Source organism: Canis aureus, chromosome 3 (genome assembly GCF_053574225.1).
Source record: "Canis aureus isolate CA01 chromosome 3, VMU_Caureus_v.1.0, whole genome shotgun sequence".
NCBI lineage: Eukaryota > Metazoa > Chordata > Mammalia > Carnivora > Canidae > Canis > Canis aureus.
Window position 1 is genome coordinate 36333526 of NC_135613.1, and position 18649 is coordinate 36352174.

Below are 18649 nucleotides of genomic sequence, written 5' to 3' on the forward strand. Positions count from 1 at the left end.
GTATTAGAAGATATAAGGTTGGAAGCAGAAGTCAGAGAGAAGGTGCTATGCTGCTGGCTTTGAAGCTGGAGGAAGGGGCCATAGACCAGTGAATGTGGGTGGCTTCTACACTGAAAAAGGCAGGGAAAACAATTCTTCCCTATAGCCTCCAAGAACACAGCCCTGCAGACCTGCTGGAGATGCCTGACCTCCAGAACTGTAAAAGAATGAATTTGTGGTGCTTTGAGCTACCAGCCTTGTGGTAATTGCTCACAGCAGCGATAGGAAACTCACACACATGTTCTGTAAAGAACACTTTGGGCGTATACATTGGTCAGGATAGGTTAGATTTTGTTATAACCGAGCAACACCTAAATCTCAATGATTTAACCTGAAGGTTTCTCTCATGCACATGCGTGTGTGCACATGCACGCATATACACACACACACACATACACACTACATGCCCAGCTGGAGGAGTTCTGCTCCTTAAGCTTACTCGGGACTCTGTATCCAGTGAATTGAAAGTCACAGAGCCAGAATTTGAACGAAATGTCTGATTTGAGGCTATTAGACACTCAGTACTATCATACTACATTTTGAATTCACTAGCCAGAGAAGCATAAAGAAACATGGAGACAACTAAGCCATGAGTTATTTCAATTCTACTTGGAGTAAAACTGAGGGTTTACCAATAAATAAAAAAGGCATCACTAATCCTCTTGACCTCCCCATGAGCCAGATATCTCCTATGATATCAGGTATAACATTTTTCAATGTCAGCACTCAGAATGGTGACTGAGGACTCCCTGGTTTAATGCAACATTTTACAGATGAAGATTCTGAAGACTTGCCCAAAGTCACAGACATACTGCCAGGGCCCAGATTGGTTCTTGAAACAGTACTTTTTCTACCTGTCTGGGTGAGAGAACTGAATGAGAGAAAGGCATTTTATTTAAATCTTTGAACAATCTTAAGATATACCCAGGTATCATCACTCTAATGTTTCCAGGAGGAAACTTGATGGTCAATGTCCCGAAGGGTGGAGCCTACACTTGGAATTATGGAACCCCTGCCCGTGAGCCTAATGTGTCCGACCCAGCTTCCTCTGGGTGGATATGGCCCTCACTCACCCAGTGCTGATGGCATGGGAGGGTAATAAGTGAGGTTCCTTCTCAGCCCACACAGCCCCCAGGGCCACCCTGCATTTCCTGGGTTGGAAAGGAGCACAGGATTTTATGGCAAACGTTCCCAATAGGGAGTCTAGAATTTGCATGTTTTCTTATATCAGTTTCTTGGAGTTAAAGGCCAGTAAGTACCTCCTGAGCACTAGTAAAGTTATAGGGCATTTGATGAGATGAGCACTGGGTGTTACACTATATGTTGGCAAATTGAATTTAAATTAAAAAAAGAAGATATGGGAGGTGTACACCCCAAGGTAAGGATGAACGCCTTCACCTGTGGATAGTTTAAGGCATTAATTAGGAAGCATTCTAACAGTTGTAGCTACACTTCAACCTTTTAGATGAAGGGTGTTGCCAGGTTCTGCTTTTCTGCTCAGAGAGTTCTCACCAGTTTTCATTGTGAATGCATGCCGTGAAGGGAGGTCTTTCTGCAAGAGAGGTGTGAGGGACAGCAAGACTGTTTCGACTGTTTAGTTCTAGCTGTGTGTTGTTTTATTTTCCCAAGCAGAGACTTAGAGGCAAATTGTGTTCTTAGGTTTCATGGCTTTGGTGTGTTAGGTGCCTCTCCTTTTTCAGGTAGCTCTGTACTTTTGGCAGGATGATACCACAACCCAGGAGTTTCTGGGGGAAGAGGAACTCTTGCAGAAAGTGTCCTTGAAAACTCTAGCTCTTGGTTTGAAACCCAGGGCCATCGCCTACTGGCTGTGAGTCCTTCAGCAAGTTACACAACCTCTCTGGGTCTCTCAATGGCAGCACTTACTCTAGAGCTCCCGTGAGTTAACATCCATAAAGCACTTAGAATCGTGCCTAACATATTCAACTTTAGCTGCTAATGTTAATAATAGTGATGAAATCATGCAACCCTAAAGAACTTGTTTCTTCCTCTAAAATGTGGATAATCTCACATGATTTGTGAGATTTAAATGAAATAATACATCTAGTCAGGTCCTTCACCGATATTATCTTTCCTACTTTTGGGGACACGAGTTCAACAAAGTAGTTGCTAAGCAAGGTGCTGTGGTGGACTCCAAGAGGAATTAAAAGCAGAGCTGGTGAGCACATCTGGTAATTCATTTGTTTTTGAGAATAACAGAACAAGGGATGAGGTCCCTTGCTCACTACATAGAGATCAGAACAAGGCAGAAGCATCCCAAATTTTCCCTAAGGTCTGCCCCTCCCAGCTCACAAGGGACTAGCATGTTGGACCAAGATTGCAAGGACATGTTTGATGCTAGGTGCTGTTCTCAGTAGGTCATCTCATTCATCAAATCCTTGTGGGCAAGAGAGACTGAGGCTCTGAGAGATGAAATATTTGCCTAAGGGCATACAGGCATAAGTGGCAGGCACTAAATTCAGGCAGAGGTCCGCAGGCTCCCTATTCAGTGGGCTCTCCTGCATACCACAACCTGGAGGCACAGCTCCTGTGCTTGTGCTCAGAAGCAGCACAGTGGGAAACCAGAAGACCAGTGGGAGATGGCATTTCTGGGTTGATCCTTTAAAAGTTTAAATAATCCTACTCTGTTTTTATAGATGGACCCCAAATTGCTCAACAACCTCTCTTAACTATGATTTTCTTAAGGTCACACACTGATCTTTGAAATGAGCTATTGGCTGGTTCGCAAAGGTGGTGGGGAGGTGGGACGCTGAAAGTGGTTTGAATGCTCAGGTCCTCTCTGCTTGAATCCTGGATTGGGAAATTTTGATGATCTCAAAAACTACGAATATTTTTACAGGATTTTATTTACAATGGTACAAGCCCCGTGTCATGCTCTACACTCAGTGTGGAATCTGCTCGAGATTCTCTCCTTTCCTCTCTCTGCCCCTTTCCTGCTCTCTCTCTAAAATAAGTAATAAATCTTTATAACTTTTTAAAAACTTTTGTCCAATATCCCTCTCACTGTGGTCATGACAAAATGGAATCAGGTTAAGAATAGGGTCTCTGGAGTCAAACAGGAATTTGATTCCTGATTCTATCTCATCTACAAAATGGAGATGAAAAGAGTATTAATAGTGATAGTGAACCACAGTAAGCAAAACTTGGACTTTTTCTAATATTAGGATCCAAAGATTGCTTATTGTTTCTGAAGCACGTTATTTGTAACTTCTTTGTACGTGGTATGTCCTAAGAGAACGTGAGGGCTAATCTTTAAAAACCACCCCCAGCATCTGAGATTTGAGATTTTTACAGATGAGAAAGACCAAATCCACAAGTCAGTGATCAGGGAGGAATAGTGGCCACAGTCCCCAGAACACTCTCCTCCATTTCCCATGCTGCGTGGTAATAAGTACTTCTCAGATTTCTTCTCTGAAGAGCTAGTAAGCACAGCTGTTGTTTTCAGAGAGGTCAAAAGAACATGATACAAAACCCCTCCCAGATTGGTGGGGAAGGTCACCGAGTAACCACTCTCAGTCTCAGTTAATTTGCTGAGAAGCTCCATGTAGGAGTTTGGTGGGCCTGCCCTAACAAGGTGCACCAGGCTGTGTGGCTGAAATGACAGAAATTGATTGCTTCATAATTTTGGAGACAGGAGGCCGAGATCCAGGTGTGGGCAGGGTTGGCTCCCGCTGCAGGCTGCGGGGAAGGCCTTGCCTAGGCCTCTCTGTGGCTTGCGTAGATTTCTCCCTTGTCTTCACATGGTCTTCCCTCTGGGTCGATCTCTATGACCACACTCTTATTTATGAGGACGCCAGGCATACTGGATTAGGCCTGTGCCACGAACCTCACTGTAACTTATCTCTATAAAGACCCCATCTCCAAAGGTCACATCTGAAGTATTAGGGCTTAGGACTTCAACATCTGGATTTGAGAGGCGGGACACAATTCAAGACATAGCAGTTTATTATTACAAGAACTATTATTTTAGTGTGTAGAACTATCTGCCTTTTTGAGCCGTCCAAACTCTTTATATGTATTAACTTATTTAAACCCCAGTTGAAGGCTAAGAAGTAAATCCCATTAGGTCCCTTTACAAGTGATGTAGCTGGGCCACAAAAGAGATCAAGTAACTTGCTCAGGGCTGAACAACTAGTAAACGGTGGAGCCAGAAACAAGTCAGGCTGCTTGCTCAGAGTCTGTGCTTTCAGGTGCCAGGGAACCTGCACCTCGTGAGCAAAACCTAGTTCCTGCTCTCCAGGGAGCGCCTAGTCCAGACCCGGGGCTGGGTCTGCTCAAAGGGCTGAGCTCTTGCAAGGTGAGGAGAGACCATTTGTGACCAAGAGGCTAGGGCAGGTTTCTCAGGAAGGTGACTGCTGAGTGGAGTCTTAGAGTGGAAATTAGCATTCTGGGAAGAAGCTGAGCTCTTGCAAGGTGAGGAGAGACCATTTGTGACCAAGAGGCTAGGGCAGGTTTCTCAGGAAGGTGACTGCTGAGTGGAGTCTTAGAGTGGAAATTAGCATTCTGGGAAGAAGCGTGTGCACAGGCAGATACCAGACCAGAGCACTAGGGATGTGTGGCCGGGAAGGTGGAGTGGGAGCATGGTGGCAATGTAAGGTGGGCTATATGGCTTGGCCTCTACCCCACAAACAATGGGGAACCACTGAAGAGGATCCCGCAGGAAAGTGACATGACCAGATCCACCCGTTAGAACCATCTCTAGCAGACAAATATAGGCACACAGTTTGGAGCAGGGAAGACTGGACTCACTGGGAAGGTCATGAAGTTCTGGGGTCTGTGTCATTTGGATAACACCAGCTGGCACAACATCAGCCCTGCCATGTGCAAGTTGCTTAACATCTCACTACCAGGAACTCAACTCGGCTCAAGAGGACTCGGCAGCAGTGTTTTTTTGCATGGACAGGAGGGGTGTGGCCAGGCTTTCAGAACTGTGAATAACTGAGTGAGCCTCCCTATTCCCCTGCTCAGAGATTCTTCCGGAACTCACGTGAAACCTCACCTGGGCAATCTGATCTTAATCCCCAGAGCACACTGCTCTCCTAGGAACAAGCTCTTAATAGCAGACGGCCTTTTCCAGAGCCAGCCTCCTCCATGGGCCATCCACTTTTTTTTTTTTAAAACATGTATCCCGTCTTGTGACTTACTCATTAAAAATTAGAATATTCAACAAAACAAAGCAACCCCAAAACAAAACCCTCCGAAATTGCTCTTGAAGGCTTGCTAAGCAATTTTATAGGTGGCTTATTTTTGATAGAATCTGGGTTCCAGACTCAGCTCTGTCAAAAATAAGCCACCTGTGACTTTGAAAAAGTCCTGCAGTCCCAGAATGTCAGAGCATGACAAGACTCTGGGGGACATTTAGTTCACTCTTCCCATTTTGGAGTTGAAGGCCTTCCGTGGCACTCTTGGCCAATAGGATAAAGTGCCTATGCTATTCAGTCTTTCAATATCTGGCCCTCTTGGGAGTTTGATTCTGGCTGTGTTCTGTCTCTGTGGTTCCCCATCACCCCCACTCCCTCTCCTCATTGTCCCTTCCCCTCCCATCTCCCATCTCTCTTTCCCCCCACCATTTCTCACCAATTTCTCTAATGAACTTGGGATGAACCCCACCCTGGGTTAGGCACCCATTCTCAGCGCTTTCCATCAAAACTTATAGATTTCTTCATCACTCTGCTTTTCATTTAATACCCAAATTGTCTGTTTTCTTGACATTCTCCCCTGCAAGACTGAGTAGCAAGATGGCATCTATGATTGGCTCCTTGAAGTTAATAAGAACAGTCCAGGAGCACCCACCACATACATGGCGCAATGAAGTAGTAGTTACAAAGTGTGTGGCCACTTTTCCTCGGGGGCCCCAAGCTTCCCCATCACTAAAATGAGAGTTGTTAAAGGAGTTGGTCTTTAAGAAATCTTCCAACTCCTACATTTTATTATTCAATGGCTTGCTGAAATCACTTGACTCCTAAGAGGCAGAAGTAAACAGTACAGGCCTTTTAACTACAACTCCAAGGCTCATTCATCAAAACTCAAGGATTATTTTGTAAGCATGCCAACTGAGAAGCATTCCCAGTTAAAAATGCTATGGTTCTCTCTTGTCAAGACCCTGTGAACTGTGTGGAGGTTCCTCAAAGAGTTAAAAATAGACCTGCCCTACGACCCAGCAATTGCACTATTGGGGATTTACCCCAAAGATACAGATGCAGTGAAACGCCAGGACACCTGCACCCCGATGTTTATAGCAGCAATGGCCACGATAGCCAAACTGTGGAAGGAGCCTCGGTGTCCAACGAAAGATGAATGGATAAAGAAGATGTGGTTTATGTATACAATGGAATATTACTCAGCTATTAGAAATGACAAATACCCACCATTTGTTTCAACGTGGATGGAACTGGAGGGTATTATGCTGAGTGAAGTAAGTCAGTCGGAGAAGGACAAACATTATATGTTCTCATTCATTTGGGGAATATAAATAATAGTGAAAGGGAATATAAGGGAAGGGAGAAGAAATGTGTGGGAAATATCAGAAAGGGAGACAGAACGTAAAGACTGCTAACTCTGGGAAACGAACTAGGGGTGTTGGAAGGGGAGGAGGGCGGGGGGTGGGAGTGAATGGGTGACGGGCACTGGGGGTTATTCTGTATGTTAGTAAATTGAACACCAATAAAAAATTAAAAAAAAAAAAAGACCCTGTGACTAAGTGCAAACGTACCTGGCTGAGGGAACACACTGAGGCATAACTTCTCTGGGGCTTCAGAAAAGGGTTGCTCAACCTTTCCGTCTAGGGGCTTCAACTATATAATTAAATATATTCCTATAGAATTCTCTTGAGCTTTCTATGTCTGGGGGAGAAGGATACACTTTTATGACCAAAACCAGTGAAGGATATCTAACTGTTCAGAGAGCTATTGATGCAGAAGAAACCACGCCCACACTGGGCAGCTTAAAACAATCATTTCTCCATAGCCCACAATTTTGTGAAAAAGTAGAACTGATCTTGCAAACACGTTCCAACCTAAATCATCTCACTCAGATTCTTCCAAGTGCTCAGGCTTTGTACCTAAGAGTCATGGATGATTCCTCATCCCCCCCCCCTTTTTTTTATCCACTCTATCAGTAAATCCTTTTGACTCTACTTTTATGATGTATCCAGAATCTGAGCATTTCTAGTCACCTTAGACCCTAGTCACTGCTAGGACCCTTGCGGGCATCACCACACCCTCCTGGTTGGAGGAGGGCAATCATCTCTTCACAGGTCAGCCAGGCAGCTCTCATTCTCGTAGTCATCTATTTTTGAAACAACAGCCGGGTGATCCTTTTAACATGTAAGCTGAATCATTCCATCATGTCTCTCACAACACTCAGCTGGAGCTCCCTCTCTCAGGAAAACCTGATGTTCCAGGGCCCTATATCATCTGACCACTCTACATCAGCCATTCAGGACCATTTTGCTACTCCTGAACACACAGACAGGCTTCTGCCTCAGGGCCTTTGAATTTACTGTTCTCTCTCTGTAGGATGTTTCTACCTAAGATATCCACATGGCCAACTCCCTGAAGTCCTCCAAGTTTCTGCTCAACTGTCACCTGTGGATGCCTCTCTTGAAACTATCCCATTTAAAAATAGCCTTACCTGGGGGCACCTGAGTAGCTCAGTGGGTTAAGCATCTGACTCAATTTTACTTCAGGTCATGATCTCAGGGTGGTGAGATGGAGCCCCCACATTGGGAATCCACACTCAGTGGGGGGTCTGCTGGAAATTCTAGCTCCCCTGCCCGTCCCCCCACTCGAGTGCGTGCACACGCACACACACACACTCTCTCTAAAATAAATAAATCTTTAAAAATAAGATAGACTTACCCGCTGTAAGTCTATTTTACAATAGACTCAACATCCCTAAACCCTTCCCTGCTTTGTGTTTCTACATTGTAATTACTGTCATTTGATCTAATATATATAACATATTTTATATATACTGTACATGTTATATAATGTATTGTTATATATAATGTATTAAATAGTGTATATTATAATACAGTGTATCTTATATGTAATACATATTGTGTAATATTATATATATATATATATTTTTGTTTCTTCCGCTAGAATAGGTTTTATAAAAGGTAGCATTTTTGCTGGCTCACGGCTATATCTGCAACACCTGAATCAGGTCCTGACAGCACACTGCAGGTGCTCAGTACCTACAGGCTGAGCTGATATTTTTTGTTGACTTTTAAAAAAATGAAACAGAATCCTCCATAATGAGAAATGACCCATATTGCTAATTCTTTTCCCTGTGCATGAGCAGAAAAAGTTGCACAACCACATTAGCTAACATGCCCTTTTGTATATATACACACGTATATATATTTTTTTCTAAATTGCCTGACATTCTGTTTGTTTTCCTGTTGTAATTCTTGTGATACCTGGCTTACAGTTGGTGCTTAATATTTGCTATTTACCAATCCCTGCTCCAGCTCTGCTGCCAACCAGCTGTAAGATACTGAGCAAGGGACATTCTGACCATTAGTTTCCTCTCTAAAAAAAACAACAGTAACAACAAAAATGGGGCAATTGGCATCGAGCTCACTGTGATGTCCTGTAGATAGACTCAAACAATGGATGCCCCTTCTGCCTGGGTAGATCAGAGAGGGCAACATGTGAGTCATTTTCTTTCTTTCTTTATTTTTTTTTTTTTTACAACTACACTAAATCTATTCAGCCTGACATTTTTCCATCACGGAGGAGCTTCTCAAAAGCTGCTGGGCCAGGAGTTGGGGGAGAGAGAATTCAGAAGGGAGATGAGATGGAATACCATATGCCCTTGCTCACTCTTTTCCAAACTCCACTAGTTGGACTGATCAGTTAGAGAGACATGTCTCACGCCCGAGGCAGGACAAAAGGAAGCTTTTTCTGTTGGGTGACAGATGAAATGAGTCCTCCCTCCTGTGAATCATGTGGCTTCCCTCCTAGAAGTTTGGTTTTAAATTGGGAGAAAAGGACTTGACTCCAAATGCGTACTAAAGAACACATGGAAACAGAAGACTACCCTGTCCCCCTTGGAAAGAAATTAACTTTGAAGAGGGGAAAGGAGGGAAATAGAGAATTGGAGAAGGAATGAGAGGACGTCATTCAGCTGAGAAGCTCTGCACCCACGCAAACAGCACGCTACCACGCAGGAAGGCAAGTCTGCCAGCTGTGTGCTGGGCACTTGCCCACGGGTCATCTCTATCTTTATAAGCACCTCCAAAAATCTCAGAACTGCTTACTGTAACAGTAGTCCCATTTCATGAGCAAGGAACCCAGGGGGGTGCAGAGGGATGAACTCACTTGATCCAGGCCACACAGCTAATAAGGAGCAGAGCCCACACTAAAGCCACAAGCTATAGAAGAGCACCAGGCAGCCCTGCCCTCTGACCAGGAAGCCCGCTTATCACCAGGGGGATCAACACAGTCCACAAGGGCAAACAAACAGAAAAGCCAACAGGCATGAGACCCAGGCTGGGGTGGGGGGTGTGGGGGGATAGGTCAGAAACCTAGCTGGCGGGGGGCGGTGAGAGCTAGGACCCCTTATGCCACCCTTCCCGAGAGCCTCTTGCTCCCTCACCCCCAGAGGTGGCATGGGGACACCATGCGTCCCCTCCTTCAATCCCACCTCCCCCGACAGAGCAAGACTAGCGTGAATTGTCAGGCACAAGCCCCATGCGTGTTTATTCCTCTCCAGGAGGCAGAGGCAGCCTTTTCCCACGCTACTGGCAGGCACTAGAAAGAACACAGAGCAAGCCGGCAACCAAACTGACATGTCTTACCCCTTCCATGGCCTTCCTCCGAGGCAGAGTCTGGGAGACAAACGCAGCTTCCCAGAGCTGTATCCTGGGGCCGAGAGCCAGCTTTGACTTGCCAGCACTGGCCCGGGAGCACTCACGTCCCAGAGCCCGAGACACACCTGAGCCCAGGCCCCCCACCTGCCCCACCTGGGGAGCAGCTCCTCCCTCTCCCGGGGCTGGAGCTTTCCCAGGGCTGGCTGGGTGCAGACCAGCCTCCATCTGCCACGCTTTGCAGGACACCAGGCACCTGCAGCAGGGAAGGGGTCCGCTCTCTCCTAGGACGCAGCCACCCAGCCCTTCGTGGCAGCAAGTGGCTCTCCCCCGGGATGTTCCAACAGTCCCTCTCCAGAGGAGTTCACGTTGTGCCCAAGGCACGGGGGAGCTGCTGAGGAATGGGGGTGGCAGGACTCCTGTTAGAACAGAATGCTCGGACTGGACAATGCAATCTCCGTTAATGACAGCCTTGGCCCAACCCCGCCCCTGAGATGGCTACTTCACCTAAGGCTCCCGAAGGGGACAGGGCGTCCCTAAGCTTGCAGGGGCAGTAGGGTGGGGGGCCAGAAAGGGAGCTGCTGTCCTAGACCACCTGTTTGGGAGCTGACACTATCTAAGCCTGTGAATACATTATATCAGATCCTACCACACCTTTGGGAAGCACTAAATGGTCCAGAGGAGGCCCAGAGAAATCCCATCAACCTGCCCAGATCGCATAGGCTCAGGACCTGAACTTAGGTCTGGCTGACTGTAAGATGGTTCTGTTTTTCTGGTGGGTGGAGTGGCGTGCGGTGGGGTGGAGGAGGGGCTTTTCTTGCTTTTGTGTTTCAGACACTTGGTGATTTTCCAGTTCCACCTCATTTTCCAGTTCTTAAGAGCTCAGTGGTGTTCTGGGGTTGGAGGCTGGCAGCGCAGGCCCCCCGTGCTACTTCAAGCCAGGTCTCTGTGACTTCTCTTGCTTTGTTAGGGCTCAGTATGAGCATGACGCTGTTCCAGAAGAGGAGGTAGAGGCAGGTGAGGAAAGCCCAGCTGCGTGCCCTTGCCCTCCAACAGGTGGTTCTCATACCTGGCTGATCATCACAGCTGCCAGGGGATCTGTTAAAAATACAGGTTCCAAGTTCCCAAGGCAGAGATAAATCAGTTCTAGTCTACGGTGTGGGAATCTGGATTTTATTTTATTTATTTATTTTTAAATTTTTATTTATTTATGATAGTCACAGAGAGAGAGAGAGAGGGAGGCAGAGAGAGAAGCAGGCTCCATGCACCAGGAGCCTGATGTGGGACTCGATCCCGGGTCTCCAGGATCGTGCTCTGGGCCAAAGGCAGGCGCCAAACCGCTGCGCCACCCAGGGATCCCCATGGGAATCTGGATTTTAAATAAGCTGTTTAGGTTTGTTTTAATAATTAATGACTTGCAATAAGATATATCTTCTACATCATGACCCTGCACACAGACATACATGCATGCCCACGTACTAAAATAAAAATTTTTCAGAATGATAATCACTCTTACTATGGGTGCGATCATGCTGTTACTTTCCATTCTTTTCTGAGCCATGATGCGCCATTAAATTAAAAAATCAATGGTCAGCACACCTCACTGCATCGATTTCATGACTCAGTTTGATCCACGCTGGGCTCCCCTCACAATCAGATTGGAGGCCCACTCCTCTAAGCGTAACAGGGCACAGGCCAAAGATTGTAAACTCTTTTCTCCTTTCTCACTGCAGTTCAAGGCAATGATGTCTTGTATAAATTTGTAAATGATGTGATGGAGGAAGCTCTCAAGAGAAGGAGGAGACCCCCTCTCAATAACAGCTGACAATGGGGTTGTCAAATTCCCTCTGCTCTTTTTTTTAAATGTAAATTCAATTAGCTAACGTATAGTATGTCATTAGTTTTAGAGAGAGTTCAGTAGTTCATCGGTCTTATATAACGCCTAGTGCTCATCACATCACGTGCCCTCCTTAATGTCCCCCACTCAGCTACTCCATCACCCTCTCACCCACCTCCCCTCCAGCAACCCTCAGTTTGTTGCCAAGTTTCCCCCTGATGGGTTCAGACTAGCCTACAAAGGTGAAGGTAGGTTGGGGGGGAGTGGGGTGGGAAGGCCTCCTTGCACCTGGAAGGACTACATGCTCTGTGCTTCTGGGGTTTGGTTCATGGAATGTAGTAGGTGCCAATTATTTGTAGTTGTTAGGAGTGTTTTGCAAGTAGGCCTAAGAACCGTGACTCATGGAACCCTGTAAGATCTCCTGTTATTACCTTATGATCCTCTAGGTGCTAGACTCTGTTTCTCCCTAACTCTTGGCCTTGGGGATGTCAACAATTGTCTCTGAGATGTGCCTTCCTTACCTGCAAAACCAGGTAAGAGGGCTGGCAGCATTGGCCTAAGGGTCCATGTGCCATGTGAATATCTCTGCTGTGCTGAGAATTAAGTAGGCACCAATTTATTTTTTTACCTCCCTCTCTCCTCAATTCACGGTGGCTGTGTCAGTGTCAACCTGCACATGCTACACATGAGTGTACAAATGTTGTAGCCTTGTTTCATTTCCCTATCACGAACCCATTTTGCTCATGGGCTCCCATCCCATGGTGGCTGGTCCTTGCATCCAGCTTGATACAGGTACTCATATACCTGCACATGGGGGGGTGGAGGCAGAGAAGGCAGATACAAGGTACCGATGTTGTGGGGAGGGTCTGGCTGTGAAGTCAGGGGTTTGATCTGAGCTTAGCCAGATCTCATTACACCTTAGGAATAAATAATCCAACTGAATAAAGATGAATGAGATCCTACTATATAAAAGGGGCTTGGGTGTCCTGCCTCTAGCTTCAGACCAGGACGACTCTCCCTGTGACCTCCATTTCATCACCAACTGACGTGTCTACTTCCCTCCAGGGACAGAGCCCCAGCCTTTAGAAATGCCACCTCATCTAGTCCTTATTATGACCCTCATTGTTCATTTGAGGAAACTGAGGCACACAGGAGTTCATCACCGATTCAGAGAAATGCAGTGGCAAGCGGAATGACAAACATTCCAACCCAAGCAATCTGACTCCAAAATCCACACCCACCACCACTCTGGTTGCTTCCATTTAAATCTTAGAGAAATACAGAATAATAAACACAGAACTCTGAAAGCTTGAAGGTTTCTTTGCAGCAATTTTTTTTTCCAAACTCAAGTTCGAAAGAAGTCAGCAGAAAGCTTAGCAGATACTTGGACTGATACTTAGCAGATACTTCTAGACATTTCTGTCTTTCAAGGGCCTGGTTTCAGTTTGTCCCTTCGGGGAATGGGGATAATGTACCATACTCTCCAATGAGGTCCATTTTTTTTAGTGCACCAAGCAATAGAAATCACTATTTCCAGTACATTCTTAATGCTTCCAAACCTTACATTCAGTCTCAGGTACTGCTTGTAGCTTTGCAGTGTTTCCATTCATGTCTGTCTTTCATTTATTGGCAAACACAATGCCCACACTTTGCACCACAAGCAATGGTTTGTAGCAGGATACTCTAATGTAAAAAAGGATTTAAAAGATATCTGAAAATGGGAAATTATGTGCACTCAGCCCTTTCCAGGGTAAACTTTGAATACTATGTGTTATTATGATGACAGGGCCGGAGCACACAGATTGATGGTCAGAATTAGGATGGTGCTGCTGAAGTCACCTATTATTAATATCAAAATTATTATTGGTTACATTAATCATTTCTGAGGATTTCCAGTGTAACGTGTAATTTATTTATGTATAATTTATATCCCGACTATTTTCAAAAGGGAGAGGAGGAAGGAGGAATTTAAATTTATTGAGAGCCTGTTGTGTGACAGGGTGCACGGTCTGCACGTATTTTCCTGCATTCCTCATGACAATGTGGTGAGATCACCGATGTTAGCCTTAGCTGGCGGGCGAGACGAGGAAGCTCAGGACGGCCGAGGCAAATGCCCTGGCCATGTGGAGTACAGGGCTGATTCTCTGCTTGGATCTGCCCTACCCTCATCTATCACTTCTTCCTCCATTCCCTGCCGCCCGGAGGGACTTGAGGGGGTGGGCAACACAGTGTCAAGCGAAACAGGGTGGTTAAAAGTGAAAGTGATAGCTACCCATAGGACAGGTGGATGGGAAGGTCAGAAGGGATGGATAAACAGCACAGATATAAGGGATGATTATTGCAAGGCAAACAATTATTGGAAAGCAAATTATTTAAGGATAAAATGCCTAAAACTATCTTGGGAGGTATGTGGGCTCAAGAAAGGGTCTGTTTCCTTTTTTAGTGAGAACTTAGAACTATAACCCAGCTGGTTTCTCTTTCGCCTTGAAGGAAGCTCACATCTCAATTCTGTGCTCATTACAGTCATCATCTTAATAGTATATTGTGATTTAGTAAGAGGTTTCTTAAAGGATGGTAAGCAAACATGACCAAGGCAAGCTGCTTTCCTTTTAATAGCCTTTTAACCCAGGATCTGAGTACCTCCTCCGTGCCACGTGCTATGTTCCAAGCTGGGAGGGTGGAAACATCATAGATTCTTCTAAGGAAACCGACTTGCTCCACTGAATGCCATTACATTATGTATGTGTCACTCAGATGAATTATTAAGATGCTTTCTGATATGCTTATTTTGTTGAGATCGAAGGAAGACCACTCCCCTTTGGGAAGGAGATGCGGCTTGCCTGCAAGTACAGAACCAGCCCCAATACCAACCACTTTCATGTCCCATCATTCAGAGAAGCGGGTCCTAGGATGGAAAATCTAAGCAGGGAACTCTCTCTCTTTGGAACTCATTTTCTTGGGTTTGGACTTGAAGGCATAGAAATGCTACATGCCGGCTGTGCTTGGAGGCTCAGAGTACTGGGATAGAGGAGAGAGAGGTCTCCCCAAGAAATCTACAGGCCAATTGGTGTGTGACTTGTGAATCATAATTTGGGGAGCTGATTTCGAATGTGTGTCTGAAAGCTCTATTTAAGTATAAGAGTTAGAACTTCTTTCCCTGCAAGGAGTTAGGGAGGCATAGCTTCTCTCCTGCACCATGTACACATCCTCTCCTCTAACTGCTCCCCCATAAATATCACATTATGCCTATGCTTTGTGGACTTAAGACACATGTGTGGGCATTCCTGGATAGTAGGGGGTCAGATGCCTCTGGCCTGTGGTTATAGGACAGGAGTGTGGTAGGCAGGTGGTCTTAGGGAAGACCCAAGCTGAGGATGCATAAACTCTACTAAAAAAAACAGCAAATCAGTAGGGACACCTGGGTGGCTTAGTTGGTTGGGCAGTTGCCTTGTGGCTCGGGTCGTGATCCCAGGGTCCTGGGATTGAGCCCAAGTTTGGGCTCCCTGCTTAGCAGAGACTCTGCTTCTCCCTCTCCCTCTGACTCTCCCTCTGCTCATGCTCACACTCTCGTATGATCAAATAAAAAAATATTTTTTTTAAAAAAAGCAAATTAGGGCACCTGAGTGGCTTAGTGGTTGAGCACGGTTCTGCCTTTGGCTCAGGTCATGATCCCAGGGTCCTGGGATCAAGTCCTGTAATGGGCTCCCTACGGGGAGCCTGCTTCACCCTATGCCTATGTCTCTGCCTCTCTGTGTGTGTGTCTCTCATGAATAAATAAATACAATCTTTTTTTTTAAAAAAGAAAGTTAGCAAATATGGCTCTTTGTTTATTCCTCATATACCATTATCCCAGTCTTTGGTAAAGTCTAGTATAGCCGGACATTTAACCTCAGCTCTGGCAGAGTGAGAAAGGAAGTAGCTTGGTCCACATTTAGGATGGGATGTTAAATAAAGGAGGAGGGAGAGCAAAGTCCTCTGAGGCCAGCCTGGCTGTGGCACTGGTTCCTGAGACATCCCGCACGGTTGATGAGATGGAGAAGAGCTGTTGGGAGCCTCAGGTGGCTGCGATACAGCTGCCTCTCCTCACATGTTGCGGCTTCCAGAGGCTATTTTACTAAGGGTGGTGAGATGGGCAGAGGAAATGCTTCATGTTCATCAAGTCCCGGTTCTTGGGTCTATGAGAACACTGTACTTTCCAACCTCCCTGGTGATTAGGTTTGGTGATGTGACCAGGTTCTGGTCAATGGGTTGTGGAAGAAGGAATTAATGTTATTCCAAGGCCTGCTCAGTTGTCTACTTCTCCTCTTGTCCTTTGGCAGCAATCTCAGAAGAGGATTGCCCTGGGGATATCCATTAAACTGCACAATTAGCACCTGGTTAGAAATACGAAGAAAGAGCCGTGTAAACACCGTGTATATGATTTTTGACCAATCTTGGCTCAACCATTCACTAGCTGTACCTTCGACCAAGTGACTTGTTTCTCTGATCCTTAGCTTTCCCATCTGAAAAATGGAACTAACAACTCAGCGCCACAAAGGGTTCTGGTATGAAACGGTAGAAGGTATATGAAGAATCCCACAGGGTCGTCGACACCTAATCGTACTCGATAAAGGCTGGAACTCTCCCCTCTTTCCTGTTCACAGAGGACAAGGTGCCTGTGTCTGCTCAGATGGTGAAGAAAGGCTTCACTGTGGGAATAAGCCCTGATCTTAGTCCTAAGATGCTCAGGGATGGGGTAATCCAGAGGGAGAGAATAGTCTATGCAAAGACCTGTGTTCACCACTAAAGTGCAGGCGGGCCCTTCAGGGAGATGAAAATTTTAAAAAGCGTGGTCTCTGTTTGCAGGAGTCCCTGTTCCCAACCCTTTGTCATCCTGAAAGCAGCCATTGGCGCTGTGCATTCTTTTCTCTTAATGTCTATTCTCCCCTGCTTACCAGCTCCATGGCCAGAATGACCAGCAGCTCAGGCTGCAAGCTGCCACGAGTTGGGACAACAGTGTGCAGGGAGGTAGGATGTAGCCAGGCCTCACTGGCATAGCCCTTGTGCAACAGATCTTCATCAGCTCTGGATGTGGCCTTGGACAGGACAGGCCATCTGGCCCCTGTTCAGGCAGCAAGATGAGAGTCTTTTGTATCGAAATGAAAGGATTCCTGGGAAGGGAGGTGGTGTGTCACAGAGATCGTATTGCCCACGGCCTCCCAGAGCAGAGGATGCTGCTCCAAGTCACATGGAACTGAGTGGGGGAGCTCAGTGTCTTCATTCAAAGGTATTTATCATGTGGCATTTAACCACCCACGTCAACATTTGTTGGACGGAATGAGCTCACGAATGCTCCCGGCCACCTAGTAAAGCAGGCAGGGTGCACAATAAATCCCCATTTTACAGATGAGAGAACAGCAGCTCAGAGAGGGACTTGAGAGAATTGCATCAAGGCTAGCCTCTGGGGATGTGGCATGTGGAGGGGCAGGATGAGGGAAGTGAAATTCGAAGACAAATATTACAAACAAATAGCTTGGAACATGGAAGTTCCCTATTTGATCTAGTCTCCAGCTTGTCTGGATCCATAGTTTCTTTCTGCTTCCTCGTATATCCTGTCCATGCCCACATCCACAGCCCCAACCCTTCATTAACTCAGCAAGTATTTACCTAATATCCACCATGGGCTAGACCAAGACCTAGCTAACTGTACTGTAGGTAGGGAGTCCGGCGCTGTACAGGTGAGTCATTATAGGATTGCTCACACCTGTGAGCACTATGAAGGAAATGGCAGGGAGTAACATAACAAGGGGTCCTGCTTTGTAGAAGGTGTTCAAGGAATCTCCAGACCCATTCACTCATTCATTCAGCCAACATATATTTATTGGGTACCTACTCAGTGTGTTGAGCTAGGAGTTATTTTATTTGGTGAGGACTCATGGTATATATCCATATACACTACTTGCTGGACTGCTCACTTGGGCATTCCGTAGACACTTCCAACAAAGGCAAAGCCATAACCCAACCAATGACTCAATCTCCTTGACCAAGCTCATCCATTTTCCCAAACAAGAACCTTGGACATGCCCGACTCCCATCAATCCTCCACCTCCTGAATGCAGTTGGTTGTGCTTCATTCAGTGATCTTTAGGAACTAGTTACTCCATGCCCATTCTTGTTCAGCACTTGACTTTCTCTGGCACAGAAGAGGTACAGTCCTTGCCCTCAAGGGACTTCTAGTCTAGTTTCATTTCAGGAAATGACTATTCAGAAACCTCTGTTCAATCACTTTGGTATGTTGTAGATTTAGGGCTGTGGGGCCCCTGCCTCCAATCTCCCACCTCGCACCAAATCAGCCCTGTTATTGTTACCTGAGTGATCTTCCCCAAGACAAATACGACCAGGTTGTCCACCACCAAAAACCTCCTCTGACTCTCTCATGCCACAGGGAAAAGTCCAGACTCTGTCCCAGGGCACACAAGGCTCTTCAGAGTTAGCCCCGTGGAGCTTCTTGAGCCTTAGCTCCTGTCTCTTGACTCCCTCCCTATACACCTGCCATGCTGAATGTCTTCATTCTTGGGCTCCCACTGCTATTTCTTTCCTCTAGATACTTGCCTATCCCATTTCCTCTACCTGGAATGCTGTGCCCTGGCATGCCTGTCATGTACCCATGCATTCCCCCTAACCATTCCGAGCCAGTGCAGGTGATCACTGGCATTGAGCCTTTCCTGACGATTGCAGGCAAGGTAATTTACCCAATCCTCTGTTCTCATAATTCCTGCATCATTGATCTCATAACCCAACCGTGACCACACAACTGGTCCTGTTTTTGTCCATATGATAAGATCTCTGAATCCTCTATAAAGTCCTCACCCTCCCAGGATTTCTGAGGATCTTCAAAAAGGGCTACCTGGGTGCCCACCAGGCAGGCTGTCAGCTGGAGTCACCATTTGGTGTCATTA

The 18649-nt window shown here is 46.1% G+C and overlaps 1 protein-coding gene and 1 long non-coding RNA gene across 3 annotated transcripts in view; both read right to left on the bottom strand.

The window, feature by feature from the left end:
- The window catches only part of FYB2 (FYN binding protein 2), a 133192-nt gene extending 122903 nt beyond the window's left edge, over nucleotides 1-10289 (bottom strand). The window contains exon 1 of one of the 2 annotated variants that reach the window (XM_077891917.1): nucleotides 9866-10289. In XM_077891917.1, the coding sequence (XP_077748043.1) occupies nucleotides 9866-10102 (237 nt within the window). In that variant the 5' untranslated portion in view covers nucleotides 10103-10289. The remainder of the gene's footprint in view (nucleotides 1-9865) is intronic. The other variant, XM_077891916.1, reaches the window with a different exon arrangement.
- Nucleotides 10290-15534: 5245 nt separating this feature from the next.
- On the bottom strand, nucleotides 15535-18405 carry LOC144305070 (uncharacterized). The gene is made up of 3 exons (XR_013372112.1): nucleotides 18059-18405; nucleotides 16646-16861; nucleotides 15535-16084 (listed from the first exon to the last, which is right to left on the bottom strand). It is a non-coding gene; the product is annotated as an uncharacterized LOC144305070 (long non-coding RNA).
- Between the last annotated feature and the right edge of the window lie 244 nt (nucleotides 18406-18649).